We start from the raw sequence: 21899 nt of genomic DNA, 5'->3' as shown, positions 1-21899 counted from the left end.
TTTTCAGTTCATGTTCATTGATGTACAATATGTCAGGAGCTGAGCTGAACAAACAGGCCCAAAATATAAGCCACAAGAACCCTCACCTCTCAAGGAGTTCACAGTCTATTCAGGGAAATAGAAAGGGAAGCAAATCATAATATTCCAGTGTAATGAGAACAAAAATTGATGTACAAATGCATATGCAGTAATGGGCAGGCAATGAGTCCCATCTAAGGACTGTGGGAGAAGATTTATGGAGTTGGTAAAGTGTTATCTGGGTTTTGAAGGATAAATAGGAGTTTACCTGGCAGAAAAAGTTATCTTCTGTCAGTTTCCCCTTTTATATTTGTATTAACTGTGTTGGTGAATATCTTTATCTGTAAATACATTATAAACATTTCTATATAAACCATAATTGGGTCTTTAATTTGAATGCCATTAGAACAAAAAGAATAATATGTTTTGGTTTTTTTTTTAAATAAAAAAAGGATATTTTTTTAGAGACAGAGACTCAGTCTATTGCCCAACCTGGAGTTCAGGGCTGTAATTGTACCTCACTGTGGCCTTGAATTCCTGGGCTCAAGTGATCCTTCTGCTTCAGCTTCCCAAGTAGCTAGTTATAGGCACAGGCTACCATGCCCAGCTAATTTTTAGTTTTTTTGTATCAATAAGGTCTCACTGTGTTGCCTAGGCTGGTCTTGAACTCTTGGCCTCAAGTGATCCTCCTACCTAGGTCTCCCAAAGTCAGTAAGTCAATTATATGGTTTTAACATGTTGACTGCCACACTAGGAAAAATTTTTTTTCCTTGCGCCACAGTATTTTATTACAAAAATAGAATAAAAACTTCAAAAACAAAACAATCCTTTCTAATTTAATGAAGAATTTGTTATTTTTTATTGTTTTCTGTGTATGAGTTATATGCAACTTGAAAAATAGTTCTCGCAGCTCCCAAGGTGAAGAGATGTGTGAGTTACATATGCTTCACTAGGCGCCAGGCTCAAAACTAGCATGAGTTAAATACAACTCACGTGGCAGTTACTGTGTTAAAAGGATTTTTAACTTGGTAATTTCATACCATTGTCATTAAAGTATCATACCCTGCCCACACACACACAGTCATTCTTCTTGTGATTTTGTTTACTTTTATAAAGTGCTCTTTCACATCTGAACTTATGTTGTTTTATTATAATTTATTTCCTCTCACTGAGAATCTAAGCTACCTGAAGGCAGGAACTTTTTTGTATTCCTGGTTGCTCAGAATAGTGCTTGGCACATAGTAAACACTAAATAAATATATTTTCAGTAAATAAATAAATTTCATTCAGGAAATTAGTTGCATAGCATCAAATTAATAAACATGGGTTTAGAGTGATGTCAGTAGCACAATAAAATTGGTATAAAATGATTGGTAGAGGGATGCTTTTCATGGGTCACTTCAGTTCTAAGTGCATACACTTGGGAGGGAAGAAAGTTCTAGACAGACAACTGGAGATGTTTGCAACCAGCACATATTAGCTGTGGACACAGCAGTGGCTAGCCCTGTGGAGATGCTGCTTTCTATTAGAGGCTTTCCCCCACCCCTACTTTCTAAATTTATACAACGTAGAGTGTCTTCCCAAAGTCAGTATGTAGCCCTATGGTTAAGAGCAGGCGTCCTCAAACTATGGCCCACGGGCCATATGCAGGTGTTTTGGCCCGTTTGTTTTTTTACTTCAAAATAAGATATGTGCAGTGTGCATAGGAATTTGTTCATAGTTTCTTTTAAACTATAGTCCGGCCCCCCAACAGTCTGAGGGACAGTGAACTGGCCTCCTGTTTAAAAAGTTTGAGGACCCCTGGTTAAGAGCATAGATTTTGGGGACATATGACCTGGTTTCTAATCCTAGCTCTGCCACTTTTTAGCTGCATGACACCTTCGGCAAATCACATGGCTCTTGGATGTCATACTTTTCAGCTGCAAACAGGACTGATCATAGCGTTTCTGTGAGGACTAAATCAATAGTTAAGTGTGGAAGTTTTAATGTTTAATTTAATGATGTACATAACTTTCAGATATAGTATGTTAAGAAATCGTTAGTTCTTCCAGGATTCCTCATCATGAAACTCTAGAGGATATAGAACATAAAGGGAATTGTTCCTCCTGGACTTCATGCAATTGTTGCTTCCGATTCTATCTGTGACATCAGACTTGTTATCTTTGTAATCTAAACCACGTATTGAGTGCTTTCCTTTGAGTTCAGCTGTGTAGGCATTTTGTTTTAAATCACCTATATTTTCAGAATTGCATTTTATTTATTTATTTTATTTATTTCAGCATATTACAGGGTACATTTTAGATAGAGCTCAAGTTTAGCTAAGAGCTGAATTAAAATACAGTTTCAGAGATCATTTTCTTTGTCCCTCTTCTTTAATTTTAAATATAATGGTGAGGGCAAAAGGGATTTATTTTATTTTAAAAATAAATTTGGAATATTATTTTTAGCAATAAAAGCATATTACTCATTCCTTGTTAGTGCAGATTTAAATTACATTTGGCTGCTGGGTTTTACACAACATTCACCTGGGCTCCCAGGTGTGTCTGCTTTTCTTGTCACCACCTGATTCTTTAACACATTTTCAGGCACTCGACTGTTTTCTTTCTGATTGGTGTCTCTTTGTTTAAGAATGGTGAAATGGGTAACATGTTTGCCAGTGGAAGGTGATATTATTTGTCTTCATTTTGAATCTCGGTTCCTGTTTTTAGTGAGACAGTAATTTGAATATATTTCTGAAGCAATTCGCTAAGCAGTTGGAATTATGTTTGAGATATTTGATTCCTAAAGGTGAACACAGTAGCTTTAAAACTCTTTATCCCAAGTATATGCCCCTCGCTCAGATAAACCTGTAGAAGGGACAAACATTGCACATACTATATAGTAAATTATACCTGCACTGGACCTTCTTGGAGGTGAACACACCACATCTCTGCCTGGGAGGATGGAAAATAGCCATTAGGGATCATTGTGTTTAGATGTGTCTTAGTACTAATAAACAAGATTTAGGACATTTGGAAAGAAATACTGTTCCCAATTGAGTGTTTACTAATCTTGAAGAAAAGTCATAGTTTGGAATGCACCAATAACCAATAATAGATTTTGACTTTTGAAGTCCTTGAAGAGAGTATCTTTCTGCTGATGCAACAGACACTAGTTTTTAAACTAGAAAACAAGGCATAAGTCTTAAATTCAAGTAAAAGAGGATGAGTTTTAGCTTGTTTTTAAGGGTTTTGGTGCTTAAATTGTGTGACATAAACACTAAAATTATTTATCTAGATAATACTTTCTTCATGATGGATAGAATTATTTCCCTCTTCTTTTAATTAGTTACTTAATTAGTTATTTTTAATGACATTATAAGCAGCCAGCCCCCTTATTCCTCCCCCCCCCCAAATTTAAGAAATTGGATAGCTACATGTAGAAGACTGAAACAGGATCCGCACATTTCACCTCTTACAAAAATCAACTCATGGTGGATAACAGACTTAAAGCTAAGGCGTGAAACCATAAGACTTCTGGAAGAAAATGTGGGGAAGACCCTTTATACACATCAGCCTAAGTAAAAAGATCATGAAGAAGACCCCCAAAGCAATCACAGCACCAACAAAAGTAAACAAATGGGATCTGATCAAATTAAAAAGCTTCTGCACAGCCAAGGAAACTATCCTTAGAGCGAATAGACAACCTACAGAATCAGTTTTTTATATTGTACATATCTTCTCTCAATTGTGACTTACTTTTTATTGTCCTTAAGGTGTTTTTTGATGACCAACTTTTAGAATTTTAGTATCATTAAAGTTATCAATCTTTTTATTTATAGTCAATTAATATCTTGCTTAGGAACTAGATAGGATTTATATCTCTATGTCATTTATGACTTGAATGAGCAAAATAAACAGAACACTTCTATTGGAAATCATTTTTAAAACAGAAAATACCAGTTTCCTTACTGCTATTTTAAATAAGCATAAAATGTTCCCTTTCTAAGATCCTTTCTACATTGTTCCCAAACAATTAATTAAAAAGTTAAATAATATCCCAAGTAGTTTTGGAAAGAAAGAAAACTATTCCATTTGAGAGTAAGTTTTCCTCATAAAAACTGAGAGAAATGGGTCCTTGAAGCTTAATCAGGCTTCAGTTTTCCCTGGTTATATCCAAAAAGCAAATTAATTTCTATCCCATGACTTTTGCTGTATTCCATTTGAGACTTTTTTCAGTGTAGTACAGTAGGGCTGACTCCCAAATACAAAGCCACTAGCTTTGTATTTTATATAACTTTGGATTGAGTTGTACTGTTCTGCTTCCATAATGAAGATTGGAGTATTTCATTGGCAAATGCATTTTTCTCCATCTGGTAAAAGCGTCTAGGTATTCCATGAATATTTATGTTTGGAAAAAAATCAAAACCCTTTGAGGAAAATGTGGTCTGGTTGTTGCAGAGACACGTATAATAAACTGCCTATGCCAACTAGAGTAGTAAGGCTATTTTTTGTTCGGGTAAAAACATATTGAGTTTGTTTGTGAACACATTTCTGTATTTTGGTTTTCATTATATAAGTTATATTTCAAATATTTTTATTATCATTTTAATGTTAAAAAACGAATTAAATAAGGATTTTCTGGGCCAGCGAGAAGTTAAAATGGATACAAGGAATGCTCACCACACACCCACAACACATATGCACACATTTCATGATCTTCAGTCCTAATATGAAAATTCAGCAAAGTGAAGCAGCCCTTTGCTAGCACAGACTAGAGTACGGAACAATGCTACCAGAAGTATTAAACATGCTATGACATTTTTAAGGATTTATAAAACACTTTAAGAATATTCCAGTATCTGGGCTCTCTGTAAATAGATATGGTGGTTTCCCCTAGTGAAGCACAGACTTAGCTTGGATTCAGCAGCTTCTTCCTTTGTTGTAAACGCTCAGCCATTTGCTCTCAGCATCTTCCCTGACATCACTGCAGGTGGGTGGGCCCTGCCCTGGTGGTATAGCATAGGTAGTACCACTCCAGCCCCTGGCATCCTTTTCTGGATCTTTATCCTGAGTCTTAATTGAGCCATTTTAAAAATCAATTACTTGGCCAGGCATGGTGGCTCACGCCTGTAGTCCTAGCACTTTGGGAGGCTGAGGTGGGCAGATCACTCGAGGTCAGGAGTTCAAAACCAGCCTGAGCAAGAGCGAGACTCCGTCTTTACCCAAAATAGAAAGAAATTGGCCAACTAAAATATATACATATAAAAAATTAGCCAGGCATGGTGGCGCGTGCCTGTAGTCCCAGCCACTTGGGAGGTTGAGACAGAAGGATTGCTTGAGCCCAGAAGTCTGAGGTTGCTGTGAGCTAGGCTGATGCCACAGCACTCTAGCCTGGGCAGCACAGTGAGACTCTGTCTCAAAAAAAAAAAAAAAAAAAAAAGAAAAGATTAAAAATCAATTACTTAAATGATCTTTAGGGACAACATCTTATTGTCATATAGACATAATTTGCACAAAAAATTGAATTTGAGGAAACTCTTGGGCCTTTTTCTAATTATTGTGTTCCAAAAACCCTTCTTACTTCAGCAAAAGTCTGTGAACATCTCTTAGATTAGATGCATGGCCCTGACTTTTCCTTGAATTCGGGAAGTCCGTATTTCTCTTCAGTCACTTCTTCCAGCACAGATTTATCAGAATAGGAGAGCCGCCTTTTTGCCGTTTGGCCATCGTCCCATCTCGGCTGGCTAGTGCACACTGGCGCTGCTAAGACCTTTCCTGGAAAGAATCTGCAGGCAAAAGCCCAAAGCTGGATGATTTTGCGCAGATACTACTTTCTGAAATACGCAGAAGACTGAGTTGCCAGGATGGTGTGAACCTGCCAGTATTTTCCTAACTATTTCCAGAACACTGGCTCTGCTGCCAGCCGTTACCACAATTTTTTTTTTCTAGTAAAATGCATTTAAGGGAAAGGATGTAAAAAGATGGCTGCTTTGATGGGCACTTTTTTGTATTTCTAGCACTAAGTTATCTGAAAGACATTAAAATAAACTCTTTTAGAAGTTCCAACAGTAATACATGTGCTTTTCTGGTTTGTGCTTTGCAGAAGTGAAATTTTTCTGTCAAACTCCAGCCATTGCTGACATTGTAATCCTGGTCGATGGTTCATGGAGTATTGGAAGATTCAACTTCAGACTGGTTCGTCTTTTCTTGGAAAACCTGGTTACGGCATTCAATGTGGGCTCAGAGAAGACACGATTTGGTACATTTTCTATTATTAACAGTGGCAGTCAGCTGTTAGTGTAAAATTGCTGGGAAGCTTTTTAAGACATTTTAAAAGTTCTTTACAAAGTGACTTTCAGAATTACAGGATACTCTTGTTCCCAAATGTTTGAATAAATAAATATTTATTCCTACTAATTTTTGCTGTGATACTATCATTCAATTAATTATTGAACACATTTTAATTTTCTGAAAAGTCAAATCTCAATTAATAATAATAAAACTTTTAAAGTTATAACTGGTTTAAGAGTTTTCACATAGCAATTTTCTTTTTATTTAAAAGAAACAACTGAATCCAGAGAAATGTTGAACCAAGAAAATTGGAAATAGTTTTATAATACAAGATAGTCTTTACCAAATTAATTCTAGCTCAGATAAAAAGCACAAAAAAACTTGTAAACCTTAGACCAATATTATAAACAATAAAATAATAAACCTTTGCTGTATAAAGTCTCATAGTTTAACTTTTAAATAGCTAATAAGGAAAATCATTTCTTCGAGAATAAAACAACAACAAAAAAATCTAGACCATTTATCTACAAACATGATCAAGCTTTTTAAAAAAATGCCAAGTACCTAATTGGTTGGTCACATCTAAATGGCTACAAAATATTAACATGTACATTCCCTCAACCCCCACATATATCCAACTTGATTCCTTTAGTTAATCTTAGGAAGTCTTTTTTGAAAATATATAGCCAGTCAAAGAAAAAATGTTGCCAAGATTAGGCCCTTAATTATTTTAGTTTCTTGTATAGGCCATCAGATCGTTGAATAACTCATTATTTCTGGTGTGCTTTCCCACCTTTTTATTTCCAGGTCTTGCACAGTATAGTGGTGACCCCAGAATAGAATGGCACTTGAATGCCTTCAGCACAAAAGATGAGGTGATTGAAGCTGTCCGAAACCTTCCGTACAAGGGAGGAAATACACTCACAGGTATGTTTTGTTCAGTCCATGTTATAACAGCACATCTTGTTGAAGAATAATTGTATTACCTCATTTTGCTACTTTGTGAGAGTAAGTGCAGTATTTTTTTAAACAAATTGGCACCTAAGATTCTTTAATAACTCTTTTTCCCATACTTAGCGTTGAGTTAATACCTGGACATCTCATTCATTTTGCTATGTGCTGATCATGTCCCAGGAAAGGCTTGATTGGCCTAGAAGAAATGAAGCAATTCCTGAGGCCAACAGCCTTGAGTAGCTGTCTAACCTTTGTCAGGTCATTTTCCTTAATCTCTTTTCACTGCCTTTCTTCTCCAGCCATGCTCCACCCTGTTATTTAAATTAAAAAAAAAATTTATTCTTATTTTCAACAAAGGTATTTTCTCTGCCCTTATTCTACAATCAGTAGTTATCATGAAAGTATCTGTACATCTTTGGCTTGCCAGTATTTTTGGTAAATGATTAATGTAGGAATATTTACATTATAATTAATCCATGACAAAACCACGAGGGGTATGTACAGATTTTAACCTTAGTACATGCTACAGGTAGAACATCCCAAATCTGAAAACCAAGACTTTTGAGTGCTGACATGATGCTCAAAGGAAATGTTCATTGGAACATTTTAGATTTCAGATTTTCAGATTTAGGATGCTTAACTGGATAAATAGAATGCAGATATTTCAAAATCCTCCCTGCCTCTCAAAACAACTTCAAAATCTAAAATGCTTCTAGTCCTAAGTGTTTCAGATAGTGACTACTCAACCTGTATTGTCTTCCACAGGTATATGGTATAGAACGCATAGCTTAAACAATATAGATACTGTTATTGACTTTTAGGTAACCCACTACATATTTGTTTTGCCAATTTGAAGCATAATCTAATGGAATTTTTGTTAATGCGGCAAAAATTTATTAAACACAAATAGTAAAACAATATTGCAGCATTTATTTTTCTGAGTGGAAAACGTCATACTCAAAAAACATGAGTACAATTGTGATCTTAGATCTGTCCCTACTACTCCTAAAAGAGAGAGAGAGAGAATTTTTGCTTCTTTATAACATTATAAACAAAATTGAAAGTATAGTGGTATTTTGCGACAATCATTACTGCGGGTATTCTTGCTTTATTCTAAATTATAAAGGTTTACATCTTCTTGTGTACAAGACCTATCAACATTCATTGGCCACAAATTCAATGTTCTTTATAAATGCTAGTTTCTGAAATGATGCAGTATTCAATTATTTTTATTACTTTTATTCTAATCGTAATCTGTCAAGGACAAAGTCATTATACAAATGAAGGTTCACATCTAATAAAAACTCTTTTAGCTCAATAAGTTACCCATCTTGCAGTTATATTTTGCAGAATTAGAAGACTTTTTATTAGAGATGATTGGTTTGTGTTTATTTTTCCTTGTTTTCCCTCAGGTCTTGCTTTGAACTACATTTTTGAAAATAGCTTTAAACCAGAAGCAGGATCAAGGACTGGAGTATCCAAAATTGGCATTTTAATCACAGATGGAAAATCCCAAGATGATATTATTCCACCATCTAGAAACCTTCGTGAGTCTGGTGTAGAACTGTTTGCCATAGGTATGTGCTTTTATGGTCCTGTTTCAACTATAGGCATAGATATGCAACCACTTAATACATAATGTGAAGTGCCCTTCATTGAAAGCTAGGACACCTGAGCACTTTCTAGTCCTGGCTCTTGTAGCCAGTTTGGTGATCTGAGTCCAGATTCCTTCCAGTTAAAACGAGAATGAGGCTAAGTGTAACATATCTCATAGAGTGAGGATCTCAAGGTGAGGTATCATACATAAAACATCATGAAAAGCATAAAATGGCATGCAAAAGTCAGGGACATATTTGCTACCACTTATTAAGTCAAGACTTTCTCTTTAGGATCACTTTATAGCTATTTATTTTCTGGTAGTATAGGGAAAACTCAATTTATATTGTCAAGGAATTAGGATCCTGCAGCTATTTAAAGAAGATACAAAGTTCAAGATATGCAGTAGTATTTGCAACTAACTCTTTACAAGGTGTCATGCTTGTGGAAAAGACTGTATATGGCATACATCCAGAATAACCACAAAATGTTTACACAATGAAATTTTGCTCTTGATTAAAATGTCCACATTTTCTTTGGCAATGGGAAGGTTTTTTATTTAGTAGAGACTTACAAATTTTCTTAGCACAAAAAATATTTGATTCCCAAGCAACACTGAAATACAAACAAAAATACCACAGCAAATTCCTCAACAGGGTTCTGAAGACATTTAAAACTGGTTATTATGAATAGTCCATTTTATTATGTTTTACATATTTATTCTTGCTATAAATCTTTAGTCTAATTAAAATGCATGTATCACTCTGCATTTGTTATCACTCTGCAGATTGCATATGTTGCAATCTTCTTTTCCATGAAATATTTTTTCTATCAGAAGATAATATTCTCTACTCTGGATTTATACACCTGTTAGGCCAGATATACTGGAGGCCAGTATAAAATATACATAGTCCAGGATCCTGTTTTAGTCTTAATAATTGAAATATCCAGAAAGAAGGGGTCTGGGAATCTGTACTTTAGAAACAGTCTCCAGGGTTGAGAACTACTGGCATCTCTCTCTATGTGTACTGGTAAGTTTCTCTCCCTTGGAGGTAGATCCTAAAAGGTTTCCCTATTTATATATTTTATTTCATCAGAGCCTGTTTCTGATCAGTCATTTTTTTCAGAACTTGTTTCCCACTATTGTTCCTCCAAGTACTGTCTGAGAACATCTGTGGAAGAGATAGCTCTGTTTTTCCCTCCCATTCTTTTCTTTATCCCTGCAGCATCTCTGAACAGTGAGTTCCTAGAGAGTAAGGTTGTATCTTCTTCATCTTTTCATCCAATCGTCTAACCCAGTGCTTGACAGTTTACAAGTGTTAAGTAAATGGTTGTTGAATAATTTAGTGCTCCAAAGCTGAGGTCCCCAATCCCTGGGCCAGAGGACTGATATTGGTTGGTGGCCTGTTAGAAACCAGCCTGCACAGCAGGAGGTGAGCAGTGAGCAAGCCAGCGAGGCTTCGTTGGTATTTACAGCTGCTCCCTGTGGCTTGTGTCCCGCATAAGCTCCGCCTCCTGTCTGATCAACAGTGGCGTTAGATTCTCACAGGAATGCAAGCCCTACTCTACAATACTCTTGAAAGGGATCTAGGTTGCGTGCTCCTTCTGAGAATCTAATGCCTGATGATCTGAGGTGGAGCTGAGGTGGTGTTGCTCACACTGGGGAGTGGCTGCAAATACAGATTATCATTAGCAGAGAGGTTTGACTGCACCATAAATGTAATGTGCTTGAATCATCCCAAAACCATCCCCCACTACCACTCTGTGGAAAAATTGTCTTCCATGAAACCGGTCCCTGATGTCAAAAGGTTGGGGACCGCTGGTCTAAAGGATTTCTAAGATAACATTGTTACCCTTAGTATTAAAAATCAAAATGTGAGGCCGGGCGCGGTGGCTCACGCCTGTAATCCTAGCTCTCTGGGAGGCCGAGGCGGGTGGATTGCTAGAGGTCAGGAGTTCGAAACCAGCCTGAGCAAGAGCGAGACCCCGTCTCTATTATAAATAGAAAGAAATTAATTGGCCAACTAAGATATGTAGATAAAATTAGCTGGGCTAATTTTACTGGACTACATGCCTATAGTCCCAGCTACTCGGGAGGCTGAGGCAGCAGGATTGCTTGAGCCCAGGAGTTTGAGGTTGCTGTGAGCTAGGCTGACGCCACGGCACTCACTCTAGCCTGAGCAACAAAGTGAGATTCTGTCTCAAAAAACATAAATAAATAAAATAATAAAAAAAATAAATAAAAATCAAAATGTGTATGAAAGATACACATAAGAGCAGTGTATTATTCAAATAAATGAAGTGTCTTATCCTATAGTAAGCTATTGCTGCTGTTATACATTTTCTATTCACTGAAGAAAGAGCAAAAGAAATCAATCTAGGGAAAAAATTAAGAATAACTTGTGTTCAAACTTCATTTTGGTTAATTACAGCCTTATTATTTTTTGTGCATGTGTGTAGGGGGTGGCATGGGTGTTATAGCTCAATGGTGTGCAGGAGCCAGCCCATACCCATTTGCAAGAGCCACCTGAGCACGTCTTTTGGCAAGCCTGCATCCTGTGATCTCACATTGTTAGCTGGAAATTAGTCATAGTAGGGTATTTATTCTACAGAAATCGGCAGATACTATAAATGAGGGCAGAAAATTGACTGTTACTAATAAATATTTGCCACATTTACCAGCACACCTCTAGAACATAAATGGGCAAGAAATTAAATGACTTTTACCATATGATAACTTCAGTTCTAAAGAGAAGTACGAACTTGGTCCTAGGGACTGAGTCAAATTTGCTTGGCATTAACATATCTCAACCTGAAGTTTAAAAGCACATCTTTCAGAGTTATCAATGAAAAAAAATTACTCTGACCTATTCCTGGATTTGCTATTTGAAATGTGGTTTGTAGAATGCTTCGTTCAAGAAGAATTTGCTTATTTACTGTGTGCCAGGCATTGTGGTGGGTGCTAGGGCACAAAGATGATCAAGGCAAAATCCTTACAAAACAAATTCCTTCAAAGTCATTATGACCATTTCTTCTCTTTTCCATGCAGCTGCAACAGTCAAACCATTTTATTTGGAAAGAAGAGAGCGAGCGAGCGAGCGAGCGAGAGAGAGAGAGAGAGAGAGAGAGAGAGAGAGAAAGGGAGATAGATTTGGGACTATTTTTCTTAGGATATTGTTATATGAGCCTAAACTTGTTGGTTCCAGCTGAATGCCATGAAAAAGCATAATTGGCACTAAGCCCATTGCTTCAGCATGCACTCAATGGCATATTGATTCTCAAATGTGTGTTTTAGAAGCTATTGTAGAAAGAAGTCCTTCAGGCAAGAAACATCAGAGAGATTTATTTTTTATTTTCTTATCCCTTTGTCCAATAAAGGAAATCTCTGCAGAAGACTTTAATAGGGGGTTAATTTATGTGTTTACTTTCTATTCCCTGCTCTTTTAAATGATGAATGGATGGGTTTTTAAACAAAACTTTAAATGAATTCATCCAGATGTGATTTAGACTTCTCTGAAAATTACCTGGAAATCCACAGTATTTATTATCTTGCAACCTCCTAAAGCAAATAGTTCGGAGACAACTAATGCTTTGTTGCTCAATATATTGAGGTTGAAAGATAAATTAATTGGTGCAGCCAGGCATCTAAGAAGTAATTCATGTTGCCCAAGGTAATTTCTCTTCCTTGCTTTCTATAGTACCTTCTTTGAATACCCTCAGATAATTGAAACGATAGGGATTTAGAAAGAAATCTTTCTTGTTTGCTGAAGCTTGGGGAAGAGAAATGTCTACCTTCATGCACATAAAACCTAACTTTGTGCCTCTCCTTTTCTAGTTCTAATTTTGTTGGTAAAAGTTTACTTATTTTAACATGCAATATTCTGAGAGATATAGTGGAACCATGGTGCGAAACTCATAGCATTTCTTGTGAGGATTAAATTTGTTAATATCCATAAAACACTTGCTACAGTGCTTTGGGCATAGGAAGCACAATTCATCTGTTAGAGTTCACTGCTTTCTGTCCTATTCTATTCCCAGCTGTATTTCAGACACCCGAATTGTACTTGACCTGTCATAATGGAATTCAATAGGTATTGTGGAAGGACAGGGACTTTCCTATTTGCATTAGCAAAATTGCAGTGGTTACTAGACAACAGATTGTATTTGAGTATGTTAAAAATTTTTTCCCCAAGATTTCTCTTTGGTTTAATGCTATACTATACTATATATATATATATATATATATAGCATATATGTGTATATATGTATATATATAGTATATATATAGTATAGTATATATACTATAGTATATATATATAGTTTTTAAACTTATTTTATACAAATTTAAACCTGAAACTTTGAGAGTTTGGAACACTAGTTTAATTGCTATTGCTTCTGCAAGTTAGTTTCATCAAGTCATCTTCCTGTTAAGATATACTAAGCAAAATTAATATCTAATCATTTAAAAATGATTCTGAAGCCGATTTAAAAAAAAGCAGACACAAAATGTTCCCCTTTAAAGAGGAATGCTTTCAACCAAGTCCAAGACTGCAAGTCTATCAGAAGGGGGGAGGGCAGGTGAACCAGCCTCTGAGATAGGGGTCCCAAGGGCCATTTACCAGGACACAGGCATATAATATCTTTCATCTTATCAATGACAAGTATTCTTGCTGTTCTCTTTTCTGGCTTATTTTCTTTCTACATGCATAATTTGTTAGAATCAGAGCTATTGTTTTCTATTATGTAATAGTTACAAGATTTAGCTTTATTTTTTCATGTTTGTGTTTTTAAAATAAAATTTTCATTACGTATCAGAAAAAAGAATACCCAAGTAGCAGATGATACTTTGATTGCAATGTAGACTGACTGGGACAGGCCCACTGCAGCTGTGCTTTCCAACAAAGCATAAATGTCTCCATCTTTCCTGTCATCCTCTGTTCCTCTATGTAAGGGGTGAAAAACGCGGACCTGAATGAACTGCAGGAGATCGCCTCGGAACCAGACAGCACCCATGTGTACAACGTTGCTGAATTTGACCTGATGCACACGGTTGTGGAGAGTCTGACGAGGACTGTCTGCTCCAGAGTGGAAGAACAGGACAAGGAAATTAAAGGTAAAATGAGTGACAGAGAGCAGTCCCTTGGGTGTTGGTATCACTGTGCGCAAAAATCTATTGTAGATTATGAAAATTCTTATAGTTTTCATGTTGGCTTTTTAAAGACTCCTTTTTCTCCTAAGACCTGAGTCATCAAGGTAGAAAAGGGAGTATATTGGCAGGTGTTTTTGGACATGAGAGAAGGATACTTTAACCACTATATGATTTTCTCCATAGTGTTACATTAGATACTTTTTAAAAATAATTAAACGTTTAATTTTGAGATAATTGCACATTTAAATACAGTTGTAAGAAATAAGATGTACAAAGATCATGTGTTTCTTACCAGCTTTTTCCAACGGCAACATGTTGCAAAACTATAGTACAATATCACACGCGTGTTGTTGTCATTGATACAGTCAAGGTTCAGAACATTTCATCACCACAGGATCACTCCTGTGGTCCTTTTACAGCCACTGTCACTTATTTCCCCATCCTCTCCTTAAACCCTGACAACCACTAATCTGCTCTCCATTTCTAAGGTTTTTTTCATTTTAAAAGCTATTTTTCATTTTAAAAATATTATGTAAATAGAATTATACAGGATGTAACCTTTGGGCATTGGCTTTTTTCATGCAGGATGATTCCCTGGAGATTCATCAAAGTTGTTGCATTTGCCAACAGCTCTTTCCTTTTTATTGCAGTGTCAGATTCCATGGTATGGATGTGTCACGGTTTGTTTAACGATTGAAGGGCACATCTGAGTTGTTTTCAAAGTTTTAGCTATTATGAATAAAGCTACTGTGAATATTCATATGTAGGTTCTTGTGTGAACATAAGTTTTTAATTCTCTGGAATAATGCCCAGGAATACATTGACTAGATCATATCCTGGTTGCATGTTTAGTTTATTTTAGTTTTTATTAAGAAATTACCAAACTATTTTCCAGAGTGGTTGTAGCATTTTACATTCCCACTAGCAATATATGAGCTATCCAGTTTCTAGGTATTGTCACCAACATTTGTTGTTGTTACTATTTTTTATTTTAGCCATTATGATAAGTGTGTAATGATATAACACTAAGGTTTTAATTTTCATTTCTCTTGTGGCTAATGAAGTTGAACATCTTTTCAACTCCATTTCACCAAAGAGGATATACAGATGCTTATTTTCTATCTGTACATTCTCTTTGGTGAAAGGTCTATTGACATCTTGGGTTCATTTTCTAATTGGATTTTTTGTTGGTCAAGTATAAGTGAGGCTTAATTGTGTGAATTTATTTCTGGATTCTATGATCTGTTCTATTGATTGGGTCTGTGTGTCTAACCCTCTTCCAATGTCATACAGTCTTGATTTACTGTAGTTATATAATAAATCTTGAAATTGGGTAGACTTGAGTTCCCTTACTTGATTCTTCTACTTAAAAATTGTTTTTGCCCTTCTAGTTCCTTTACCTTCCAGTTAAATATTAGAATAATCTTTATTCTGCAAAACATCTTGTTGGGATTTTGATAGGAATTACATTAAATGAGTTATCAAATATCAATTTGAGGAGAACTGAAACTTTTACTATGTTGATTCTTCTAATCCATGAACATAGCACATCTATCCATTTATTTAGATATTCTTTCATTAGCATTTTGTAGTTTTCAGGATACAGGATCACAAAACCTTATACAGGTTTTGTTAGATTTATATCTAAGTATTTAATCTTATTTTGAGCGATATTGGTTGTGTTGTATTTTTTTTTTTTTTTTTTTGAGACAGAGTCTCGCTTTGTTGTCCAGGCTAGAGTGAGTGCCGTGGCATCAGCCTAGCTCACAGCAACCTCAAACTCCTGGGCTCAAGCGATCCTTCTGCCTCAGCCTCCCGAGTAGCTGGGACTACAGGCATGAGCCACCATGCCCGGCTAATTTTTTTTATATATATATCAGTTGGCCAATTAATTTCTTTCTATTTATAGTAGAGACGGGGTCTCGCTCTTGCTCAGGCTGGTTTTGAACTCCTGACCTTGAGCAATCCGCCCGCCTCAGCCTCCCAAGAGCTAGGATTACAGGCGTGAGCCACCGCGCCCGGCTGGTTGTGTTGTATTTTTAATTTCAGTGTCCATATATTTATTGCTAGTAAATAGAGATACAATTGATGTTTGTTCATGTATCTTGTATGCTATGACATTGTTATTTGAACTTGCTAATTAGCCTAGGAATTTTTCTGTATATATTGGAGGATTTTCTGTGTAGAAAATCATACCATCTGCTAATAAAGATAATTTGATTTCTTCCTTTTTGATTTCTATATCTTTTATTTTTCTTCTTTTTTTTTTTTTGCCTTATTGCACTGGCTACCATTTCTAGTACTATGTTAATAAATGTATTGAGAATAAACAGCCTTACTTCTTCTTTTCAAGGAACGGGTGCATTTTATCATATTTGAAGAACTTATGTGTGTAGAGTTCTTCATAGTATTCTCTTATTATTCCTTTGATATCTGCAGGGTGTAGTGCTATCCCATTTCCTTCCTGATATTGGGAATCTGTGTTGTCTCTTTTTTTTTCTTTATCATCCTTAGAGATTTGTCCATTAAGAAAAAAATCTTTTCAAAGAATCATCTCTTGCTTGGTTTTATTGGTTTTCTTTATTGTTTTTCTGTTTTTAATTTCATTAATTTCTGCTCATATTTTTATTACTTCCTTCCTTTTACTGGTTTTGAATTTATTTGGCTGTTACTATTCTAGATTCTAGGTGGGAACTTAGATTATTGACTTGAGATGCTTCTTTTTAAATATAAGTACTCAAGGCTATAAGTTTTCTTCTCAGATCTTCTTTGGCAGTGTTACACAAATTTTGGTATGTTGTATTTTCATTTTAATTCAGTTCTAGGGGCTACTTACTAGGCTTCAGCTAATACCCCCCTATGAGAGGAGCAGGATGCCCTCATTACTGTTCCCCATCAGGCCTCCACTGACACTGCTGTGAGAGTGGCCTCCTTACTGCTGGACAGGGGTGAAAGTCTTGACTCACCACTAGGTCTCCTCTGACACCCTCAGAGAGTGAAGGGTGAGTGGTGCCTCATTACTACCAGGTGGGGTTAGAAACCCAGACAGACTCTTTGAGTGGTCTCCACTGATATCATCACAGATGGAGCTGAGGGGAGAAGGATTCATTACCACCTGTTGAGGATGAATATCTCTTCCCTACTTGATCTTCTCTTACACTATTATGACTGAGGTGAATGGGGTGAGCGTGGAACTTTTGGCTCTACACTGCCTTTGCTCTTATGGGCAAAGGTGGGGCCACAGTTTTCTTCCTGTGTTGTTTGTCTGGAGTAGAGCAGTTATTGCCTAAAAGTTTTCTTTCTGGGTAGGCTGGCCATTTCCAGGTTCTTTGGCTGGAGAGAACAAGCTTTGTTGGGACTGGGTTCCTTCCTTCCTTCTTTCTTTCTTTCTTTCTTTCTTTCTTTCTTTCTTTCTTTCTTTCTTTCTTTCTTTCTTTCTTTCTTTCTTTCTTTCTTTCTTTCTTCCTTCCTTCCTTCCTTCCTTCCTTCCTTCCTTCCTTCCTTCCTTCCTTCCTTCCTTCCTTCCTTCCTTCCCTCCTTCCTTCCTTTCCTCCTTCCTTCCTTCCCTCCTTCCTTCCTTTCCTCCTCCCTCCCTCCCTCCTCCCCTCCCTCCTCCTCTCCCTCCGTCCCTCCCTCCTTCCCTCCCTCCCTCCTTCCCTTCCTCCCTTCTCTCCTTCCTCCCTCCCTCCCTCCCTTTTTTTCTTCCTTCCTTCCTTCCTTCCTTCCTTCCTTCCTTCCTTCCTTCCTTCCTTCCTTCCTTCCTTCCTTCCTTCCTTCCTTCCTTCCATCTGTATCTGTTGGTGTTTCTAGGTTACAAGACAGTTTAGCTCCACGTGTGGGATATAGGAGTCAAACAGGAAAAGGGAACTCACCATTGTGGTGTTGTTCCTTGTGTCCCGCTGTCCCCCAGCCATTGATCTTCTCTCAACTTTTCAGTGTCTTTTTATGCTTGTCTTGTATGTAATTGCCTGAATTTTTAGTTATACTACTCGAAGGAATAGTGTCAAGTATATCTATGTATCTATCTGGGAGCAAATTTATCATGGATTTTTTTTATCCTTGCCCCTCATAATATCATTGGTCTGCAGGTTATACCAGCTTATAGAGCTGTGATTTGAGAAGAAGGTAGTAATATCTAAGTTCTCTTTTAAAGTCTGGTTTTATGCCTTGCCTCTCTCTGTTGTATCCAGGAATGTGAAATGGTTCTATTTGGCTACGTGTCCTTCTCTCTTCTGTTACCCCCTTTTCCCTGCAGCAGATCTCTTGGGGCTAGGTTGGACATCCTAGAAGTATGATTCAGAACAAAGTTTTCTAAGCTTCAGAGTAGGACTACTATAGAGCCTAGCTTTTCCTACAAAAACATTCTATATGTGGTTGACGATAAAGTATGTGATACAGTTCCTGGCCATAGTTAGTGTTCAAAGCTATGTTTTTCATTATTTTGGTTGTTAAGGTTCCTTTGGGTAAGTGCCCCTAATGTGTGAGAAATCCTAAAGTTCAACCTCTTTATTATCATTTTTACATTGTATTCCCTCTCCACTCAGATTGTGCTATGCCCCAAACCTTTTTTTTTTAATTTCAGCATATTATGGGGGTACAAGTGTTAAAGTTACGTATATTGTCCATGCCCCTCCTCCTCCCTTGAGTAAGAGCTTCAAGCGTGTCCATCCTCCAAATGTTGCACATCTTACTCATTGTGTTTGTATATACCCATCCCCCCTCCCCCTTCCCAAATGCCCGACACCTGATAAATGTTATTCCTATATGTCCACTTAGGTGTTGATCTGTTAATACCAATTTGCTGGTAAGTACATATGGTGCTTGTTTTTCCATTCTTGAGATACTTCACTTAGTAGAATGGGTTCCAGCTCTATCCAGGAATATACAAGAGGTGCTATATCACCATTGTTTCTTAAAGCTGAGTAGTACTACATGGTATACATATACCACATTATAGTAATTCACTCATGAATTGATGGGCACTTGGGTTGTTTCCACAGTTTTGCAATTGTGAGTTGTGTTGCTATAAACATTTGAGTGAAGGTGTCTTTTTCATAAAGTGACTTTTGATCACAAGAGCTGGTTACATTGCCCCAAATCTTTATAGCATTATTTGCTTTAACATGTATATAATAAGAAAATATAAAAAATAAAAAAATCATATATATATATATAATAGACACAAAATGTTTGCATGGTGTCTGACTCATAGCAGACACTGGGTATATATAAGTTGCTTTTTCTTCTTTTTGAATTTTTAGATATTGGTTGTTTGTTGAATTGAAGTCTTCAGTATGGAGGCTATATCCTCTGGTGCTTCAAAACACAGGCTCCTTGTGGCAAGAGCCCAGATATCAATCTCAGGTCTGATACTTACTCATTGTGAGACCTTGATCAAATTATTTAACTTCATTGTGCCTTGGTTCTTTCACCTACAAAATGTAAACAATTATAGTAACTATGAAGAATTAATTGAGATAATACTTCTAAAGGGCTCCGAGGAGTACCTTTAGATATATACATGCTCAATTATTGTTTGTTTTTATTATAATATATTCAATGGAAGAAAGTTTCTTGGAGTCAAGGACTATGTCTTATTCAAGTTTGTATCCTCAGAACCTAGCATAGTGCCGGTACCTAATACACACTTTGTTTGAATGAACAAATGCAGGAATGAATAACTTAATCAACTTATCTAAATATGGAAATCTTAGAGGCAGCACGAAATCAGTAGTCACTGCTGACTAATGGCATTTCTTAGTTTCATAGGAAATAACTTTGGGAAAGAGGTTTACTTGATGTGTTTCTTTATTTTAGCCTCAGCCCTTGCCACCATCGGGCCACCTACAGAGTTGATTACTTCTGAAGTCACTGCCAGAAGCTTTATGGTTAACTGGACTCATGCCCCAGGAAAAGTGGAAAAATACAGAGTCGTGTATTATCCCACCAGAGGTGGGAAACCAGAGGAGGTAATAAGGAGACAGTATTTTCACTTGATTTTAGCCAAAAGGCCAAGAAGTGATATGAGACAGTACTTTGAAACCACTCTTTTTGTTCTCTGAAGTCTTGTACAGTAGTGGGAACAAGACAGGAATGTATATATAAGGAAATAATTCTGTCAGAAACATTTTAAATAATTTGACTGAAATACATTTCCACATGTCCATATTGTTCTCTCATCTCTCTGGGCTATGGCATTTATACCTTCTTTTCTCATTTCTCCATCAAACAAGCCTCAGAACTGGTAAGGCATGCATTTCTAACACAACTTATGTTTCTTCTTAAAATTAATGAGTTCCAAAGCAAAGGGTGTTAGTAACTAATTATCTGGCAAGGACCCCTTTTGCTTTTGTGCATTCTTTCTACCTGGGAGGGGCCTGAGCTTTCTGCTTTAGGAAAGTCTGCCTGTTCCAAATTATGTGGTCTTATAATGGACTAGTCCTCCAGGGTTTGGAGTTTCCTGGACATTTGTAAGGATTAGTGCAATGGAAAAGCCATGATAAAGCCACTGTTGCCAGCATTTTTTATGGTTTGGCCAACAGAGGGGAGAACACCTATTGCCAGATGACTGGATCCTTCCCATTTCCTACCTTTGATACAGCAATTCACAGGGAACATGTTAAAACATGATGAAATCCCCCTTTCTTTTTGTTGTTCTAACCTATGATTGACCTTGACATATTTCACAATTTTCTTCTGTATTAAGGCAGGTTTTTTTGGTATTTTTTTAAGTGTTAGAAAAGTAGATCATGGAGTTTTAAATCATTTGGACAAAAAAAAAAAATCAAAGTGCTTCCAATGGTTTTATCTTTTTCATGACTAATAAACCTTTTAAATGATTCCCAAAGCTCCATGGAAAAAATATCACATGTACTCTTATTAAGTGGATGTGAACAGGATAATAATAAGCCTAGCAATGACACAATTTCTCTTAGACATGAATTCATAAGGGATTTTTGAACATATTCCGTAGAAGGTATATCAATTCATGTAGGAATTTAAAGAGAGTTGACTGCCACAGTGGAAAAGAGGGTGTGGCACAAATAAGAAAATATTAAATGAAACATTCTTGCTGAAGATATTTTTGCTTTTGATTTCTATTGTGCATATGAGACATTCCGTACTCTCATTCCTCAAACTGTTCTTTAAACAGGTGGTGGTGGATGGAAGTATATCTTCCACAGTGTTGAAAAACTTGATGTCTTTAACTGAATATCAGGTAGCGGTCTTTGCAATATACGCCCACACTGCCAGTGAAGGCCTACGGGGAACTGAAACTACACGTATGTATTTAATTCTACTCCACTTCTAACTTTGTAGAGCACTGCTTAGGTGGCCTTTCCTAAATTGGAATTTTGCTTAGGTTGTATTGATGGACATCCTGAATGAAATTAATAGAAAATAGTTGTCATGCTATATGTGGTGCTGGTCCCTGCAATAGCTACTGTTTTGCAGATGCGGTCTATTGAGAAGGATGTCATAAATATCTGGTATGTTTAAGAGAGATTTGGTGATAAAGGGTACAAAATGCATTATAATACATTCATTAATTTATTAAACAAATATTTAGTAAATGCCTACTATGAATCAAGAACTGTGCTTGAATTTTTCAGTAGAAGTAGAGAGGGAATTCCATAGCTCTCCTGCCCAGTAGAATAACAAAATAATTATGTTACATCTATTTTCATTGTTCATATCGTTGTAATTAAAACAAGCTTATGAATACTAATAATTCCTTCCCTGGGCATGATCGTAACAGATACATGATAACATATACACAAGTGCACACATACATACTCAGAGAATTGAGAAGCATGGGAAGAGATAATCTTTTTTGGTTGTTTATAGAGACAGGGTCTTACTCTGTCACCCAGGCTTTTAGTCATTCAAACATTAATTGATTTCCTGTG

General features: G+C 36.5%; 1 protein-coding gene across 3 annotated transcripts in view; it reads left to right on the top strand.

The window, feature by feature from the left end:
* Positions 1 to 21899, top strand: part of COL14A1 (collagen type XIV alpha 1 chain) — a 202419-nt gene that overhangs the window by 53113 nt on the left and 127407 nt on the right. For all 3 annotated transcript variants that reach the window (XM_012753817.2, XM_012753816.2, XM_012753819.3), the window contains exons 6-11: positions 6103 to 6258; positions 7098 to 7217; positions 8657 to 8821; positions 13792 to 13953; positions 19807 to 19958; positions 21143 to 21272. In XM_012753817.2, coding sequence (XP_012609271.1) covers positions 6103 to 6258; positions 7098 to 7217; positions 8657 to 8821; positions 13792 to 13953; positions 19807 to 19958; positions 21143 to 21272 — 885 coding nt within the window. The remainder of the gene's footprint in view (positions 1 to 6102; positions 6259 to 7097; positions 7218 to 8656; positions 8822 to 13791; positions 13954 to 19806; positions 19959 to 21142; positions 21273 to 21899) is intronic.

This window comes from Microcebus murinus, chromosome 7, assembly GCF_040939455.1.
Source record: "Microcebus murinus isolate Inina chromosome 7, M.murinus_Inina_mat1.0, whole genome shotgun sequence".
In the NCBI taxonomy this organism is placed as follows: domain Eukaryota; kingdom Metazoa; phylum Chordata; class Mammalia; order Primates; family Cheirogaleidae; genus Microcebus; species Microcebus murinus.
Note: the sequence above shows the minus strand (reverse complement) of the source record. Positions and strands in the feature narration are given on the sequence as shown.